Source organism: Acomys russatus, chromosome 21 (genome assembly GCF_903995435.1).
Source record: "Acomys russatus chromosome 21, mAcoRus1.1, whole genome shotgun sequence".
In the NCBI taxonomy this organism is placed as follows: domain Eukaryota; kingdom Metazoa; phylum Chordata; class Mammalia; order Rodentia; family Muridae; genus Acomys; species Acomys russatus.
The window spans coordinates 25,915,034-25,921,033 of NC_067157.1; the positions used below are offsets into that span (position 1 = coordinate 25,915,034).

General features: G+C 47.6%; 1 protein-coding gene across 3 annotated transcripts in view; it reads right to left on the bottom strand.

The window, feature by feature from the left end:
- Soga3 (SOGA family member 3) overlaps positions 1–5,183 on the bottom strand; it is a 46,080-nt gene extending 40,897 nt beyond the window's left edge. The window contains exons 1-3 of one of the 3 annotated variants that reach the window (XM_051164031.1): positions 3,962–5,183; positions 3,282–3,506; positions 1,391–1,549 (exon numbers count right to left, since the gene is read on the bottom strand). In XM_051164031.1, the coding sequence (XP_051019988.1) occupies positions 1,391–1,549; positions 3,282–3,506; positions 3,962–5,059 (1,482 nt within the window). In that variant the 5' untranslated portion in view covers positions 5,060–5,183. The remainder of the gene's footprint in view (positions 1–1,390; positions 1,550–3,281; positions 3,507–3,961) is intronic. The other 2 variants (XM_051164032.1, XM_051164030.1) reach the window with 2 other exon arrangements.
- Positions 5,184–6,000: the final 817 nt, after the last annotated feature.

The window sequence follows — 6,000 nt, forward strand, 5'->3', positions numbered from 1 at the left end:
ACTGGTGGAAGCATATGACACTGGTGGAAGCATATGACACTAGTGGAAGCATATGACACTAGTGGAAGCATATCTCTGTATTTTTCTACTGTAACACAGAGGCACTCTGGACCAGTGGCCAAGGAGCACATAGCAACAATAGGACTTATTTTGCCATGTTAAAGCGATGTTTAACGTAAGGGCAGGTGACACACATCTGCAGTCTCAGACATTGGGAGGCAGAGACAGGAAGAACACCCCAAATCTGAAGCCAGCTTAGACTATGGAGAAAGTTCCATACCTACACAAAGAGAGCCTGTCTCAAAAAATAATTAGTTAATAAATGAAATATTAAAAAAAAATGAGAATGTGTTTAAAGTTATGGTAATATAAGAGTAAGTGGGCATAAAGAATAGTTTGTTCCACTAAAATAATATTTCAGAGTCCTTACACTTACAGATTCTTAATCATAAGCTAATAGTTTTACTGTTAATGATAGACACAAGTGGTTCAATATTCAGTATGTGCAAAGATTATGACTTTCTTTGGAATTCTACATATCCAATCAGAGAAAACTATTCAGGAGGCCATTTCCACTTTTGCTGATTCTCACTCATAGTTTCAGATATTATGCTGTCAGTAACTCAAATAATATAAAAAATATTTTTAGTTCAGTGGAAATAGTTATCATGACTTTACTTATTGGTAGACTTTTTTGGTTTTGTTTTTATCTTCTTTTATTATTTTCTATGATCATTATCCATTCAGAAGATTGAAGGTAAATAAAACAGGGGTGTTCACAGAACATGGAAAAGAGGACTTTAAATCTCCCCCCAAAAGAGAGAACCAGGATGAATCACTTTGAGGTACAATTGTGTTGACCCCACATCTCATCAGAGCTCTGATGGGACTGAGCTGGTTGCCATGGAAAATCTTGGGGAGAGTATTCTCAGCAATAAGCAACTTGGGGAGCTTTGTTATAGACAAAACTCAAATAATGCTTGAAGTAAATGGAATGGCATTTACAGCCCTGCACATTCTAGAAGTTTCTTGTTCTATGAACACAGCCATGGTCTCACAAGACTGTTCCCCTCAGCTAACACTCACCACTTCTCTCTTATCTTGATATCATGTGTATGTGGTGTGATATTTAACGTACTTGATTCACACACATTCCAACAACAGAAGCAGCTTGTAGTTCCCAGTAAGTGAAATGACAAGTAGTTCAAATTAGAACACTGTCTTTGCTAGTCACTGGTTTCTGTGAAATTTTCCATTTCTTACTGCATTGAGTGGGATGGCTAGTTGTAACCAGGAAAGACAATGTTAGCAGTTGTTCAGCCTTGAGAGTCTGTTCTAAAGAGCAGAACACACACAGACACAGGTCACCATGAAACAAACAGATACGAACCTCCTTCATTTTCTCCAGTTCATTCTGTAAGGCTTGCTTTGCAATTTCAACTTCAATAAGTTGCTGCCTCAGTTTCTCATTTTCATCTTCTGTGGTTGTTCGTTTTTCTTCCACGTTTTCCAGTTCGTGATGAAGTCTCACAGACACATCCTTTGCAACCTAAAATGATGTGTTTGTAAAAATAAAATAAAATTTTATTCATATTGAAGGCATTAAGAGCCAATATTCGCATAGCAGTTACCATGTGGTAGTGTTCCTCATCTGTAAACCACTCACACTTAGCAACCACTTACGCCTCTCATCAATCCCGTGGGATAGATGCCAGTATTGTGCCTGCTTTACAGAGTGGGGACGTATTAAGAAAGATGTTCAAGGCTGTTCAGTAGCAGGTAGTTAGATGCTCTGGCTCATTTTTTTCCCTCTTAACTTCACTAGATCAGAGAAATGTGTGTTTTATTTCATGTTCACTTATAGGTAAATTTAACATATTTGCTTTAGTTTTATAGTAAAATCATGAGCTATATGCTACCGCTATGCTCCTGCATACTGAGAAATGGAGAAAAATGACACTATTAACTACTGGGTAGTGGGGCTTGTTTTTTCCCTTATAGCTCCAGCTGGTTTCAAGTACTTAAGTTTAGGATACATTCTAGTCCTTGTGATTATTTTTGTTTTGTTTTAATAACTAATATATACTTTCACCCCAACTTTTCAGATTATCTTGAGAACTGAAGGGCTTTGAAGGAATGCCGAGCATCCGGTGTAGAAGGCTCAGAACATAGCCAGCCCTGGTTTAGATTTGACCGAGGGACCTTGTCTGTTGCTGATCTTGTTACAAGGTGCAGGTGCGGGCAGCGAATCTATACAAAAAGCACTGTTGGTTGGGGCTGAAGAGGTAGCTCACTGTTCAAAGACCTGAATGCTTTTCTAGAGGATTCCGTGTTCAATTTCTAGATTATATGGCCTCTTCTGGCCTCCAAGGGCACCCGGCACACATGTGGGGCACAGACATGCATTAAGGCAAGATATCAACACACATTTTTGAAAAGTGCCATTGGTGCCCCTATGAAGTAGTTCCATTCATAATCTCTACCTCACAGAATTTTTTCCTCGAAATCAATTAATAGTGTACAAAATTGTGCTACAGCCCCTCACGAGTCCTGACTCACTCCAAGGAAAAAGAAAAGAACGAGGCAAGGACTTCCACAAAATGCTTACTCAGAGCTTCCTTTGAAATGAATCTAGAGTAATTAACTCCACTTGCGTACTGGGATACATGTTGCGTACTTGTCCTTTGGGATACATTCTGAATGGGCAAGTTCATTTCACAATGAGGTGTTTTCTTTGGATTCGCTCATCTGCAAAGGGCTCGCTGTTTAGACTGGGTCCCTTTCAGGGAGTTACAGAAGCGGTGAGTGCTGGTAATAAAGAGTCCTGGGTGGAAGCTGAGACTTGCAGAAAGAGACTTTAATTACTGTTTCTAGTCTGCACTGAGTCTCGGTGCTGCACAGTACTCCACACTGCTACTCTTGAAGGCCTGACTCCACCTGGCCTTTACCCGGAATACATCACTGTAAGCCAGATCTCTGGAGTCCAGACCATGCAGAGCCCACGCTTTACAATGGCCTTGCTTCAGCTCAGGAGGGAGGCGCCCTCTTCCCATTACTTCTGGTAGAGTTATTCCCAGGGGACGCCCCCCTCCGCCCCCACTTAACTGAACATTCCTTCCCCTTCCCAGATGCTGACATTTTGTGGTGAACGCTTGGAAAGCAAAGCCCTTTGCCAGCCATCACAGAAGGCCCTTTCAACTCAAAGAGCCCTCAACCAAAGGCTCCACCCGCTGACCCCCGGAGCGCCCTCGCCCTCCTCCGCCCCACCCCCGCGAGCAGACCTTGAGATCCTGCTCCAGGCTGCGCAACAGCTCGCCATCAATTTCCCCGGTCTGTGCGTAGCGGAGCCTTTTGCGCTCGGCTTTGCGGAGGCGGTACTGCAGAATCCGGCAGTTTTTGTTGGCTCTCTCCAACTCGTGGCGCATTTCCTGCAGTTGACAGGCGTCCTCCTCGAAGAAAGTATCCCTCATCTCGTCCATCTCGGTCCTCAGCTCATCTATCTCGTTCTGAGATGGTGACAAGCCATGGGTCAAAATCAGTCTTGCCTCTAGCCCCTCAGATACGCACCACCTACATCCCATCCCTAACTCCCAGTTTCTAGTTTGATTGCCTCCTCTCCTTTCTGCTTTCTGCTTTCAGAAACTGAAAAACCAGGCCTAGTTTAGGCCTTCTTCCGTTCTGGTACTCTAGCTCACTCTGCCTGCGAGAAAGTGGGGCATATCATGATAACTGGATAAATGAAGGCCTAGATTTGGCTTTAAATGAAACACAACGGTATTAATATTAGTTCCTTTTCAAATTAGGGGCAGGCCATGGACCTCCCCCACCTTCCTAGTTTCTCTCCCTCCTAGTGGCCCTAACAGGTTAGCAGTTTTCCAATCCTGCCGGGACACGCCCTAATCCTTAGAGGCTCCTGCACTTCCCTTCCCCCATCCGGTCCCCACCCCCCTCTCCTCCTCACCTTGAGAGTCTCGTTCTCTTCCCGCAGCTTCTCCATCTCCTCCTGCATATCCTCCTGCTCCTGGAGCTGCTGCGGGTGCGGCTGCGACGAAGGTGGAGCGGCCGCCTGCATGGCCCCGCCGCTGCCGCTGCCCTCGGTGCTCTGCTGGGGGCCTTCGGCGGCGGCCGCCATTGGGGAAGAGGAGGGGACCACAAGGGGTTCACAGATGGCAGGGGAGCCGGCGACCGGGGAGCTGCGGCTGCCGCCGCCACCGTTCTTAGTGTGCATCTGAGCCGCGGCTGCCGCCGCTGCCGCCCGCTCCTTCTTGAGATGGAACTGGATGAGCTCAGACTGCAGACATCCCTCCTTCCAGTAGCTCCCGCCACCGCCGCTACCGCCCCCTGTGACGCCGCTTCCAGAGTTTCTGCTGCCCGGGCCGGGGGCTCTGCTTGTAGCAGCGGTGGGTGGTGAAGGGGAGACCCCCTCCCCGCCGCTGTTACCCTTCTGCGATGCGCGGACGCCTTTTCCTCGCCAACCCCTGGGCGGCGGCGGCTGCGGAGCGCCCCCCTCCCGGTCCCCCGGGGCGCCGCTGGCTCCTCCTCCTTCCCCGCCCCCACCTCCTCCTCCCCCGAGTGGAGGGGGTTCCCCGACTTTCGAGGGCCCCGATTCTATCTCCCGGGATTGCTCCTCTGGCGGTCCGGGCCTCCTGCAGCTCACAGTCGCTAGGATCGCCGCGGGGGACCCTTCAGCACCAGGCGCCGGCTGGACAGCTCCTGGAGCAGCCCCTTTGGGTACCGAGGACGCCGCCTTCTCCGCCCCGCCTCCGCATCCTCTAGAGCCCGCCCCAGAGGGGCCCCGACCCGTTATCTTGTTACCCTGCTGTTGTTGCTGCTGCAGCTGCTGCTGCCGAACGGAATTGACTTTAGGGCCGACCCCAAGCGGGGACCGCGTGGCCCCGGAGGTCTGTCGGAGAGAATTGTCCCTAGGCCTAGCTGGTGATTGAGCTCGCTGCTGCTTTCTGCTGCTGCCCTCCGGGTGCAGTCGAGCCTCCGTGGCTGCGGCGGCAGCAGAAGCTGAGGTTGCGGCTGGGGCAGCGCCCCCAGACGGTGGCTGACTCATGGCAGTCTAGGAAGAACCTGCCTGATGCGACTTGGAATCGTCCATCTCTAGATCAATCCTCTTCTTTCTGCCACCAACCTTCCTTTCTAAGCTGGGACGGAAATAAGAGAAGAGAAATATACAGCGTGTTTACATTGTTGCAGAGCCAAAGGTCATTTTGCTGGACAAGAGATGCTACAGAGAATTATGAGATGGGCAACCAAACGTTTAATGAAAGCTTTGACTAGGAAAAAGGTGCAGGCCTGTAAGTTCTCACTTTGCCCGAAGTGGCGCTGTCTCCATCTTATTCCATCTTGGTCAAATGCTGGATCTAAAGACAGCTGAAGCTTGCATTCCCTAGGTAGCAGGTTTGGGAAAGGGTGAGACACGTGTTCAGAAAGAAAGAAATGGGAAAGGAAATTGCGGGAGGTAGGGTCGATAAAGTGTGAAGGAGGCTTTGGAATGTAGAGGAAATGTTTGGATATTATAGTTGCCAAACGCCTTCCTTCAACTTAAAATCGGTATTTGAAATCTAGTTTAGTGGGGGAAAGTTTTATTTAATTAGTATTCCCAGGTGTCAATTAAAAAAAAAGGTTACAATGGGAGATCCTAGAGAAAATTTACTGCAGATACATGACACTTTTCTCATTGAGCACAAGCCTCTGAGCTTGTCTTTGGAGAATTGTAGCCAACTTTCTCTAGAATAGAACACACACACACACACACACACACACACACACAAATGTAAAGAATGAATATAAATCAAGCTCAGTCTCAAGAGGTCATTAAGAGTTAGTTATAAGATTCGGTCATTGGCAATCCCAAGGAGATTATTTTTGTAGCTTAAAAATACTTGTTGGAAAATTTGATGAGCAGCTCCATCTACAAGCTTTGAAGTTTTTAGTAATGATTTTGTCTACACTCACATGTCGTGCACTTACAAAGCACTGAGTTGAGAGTAC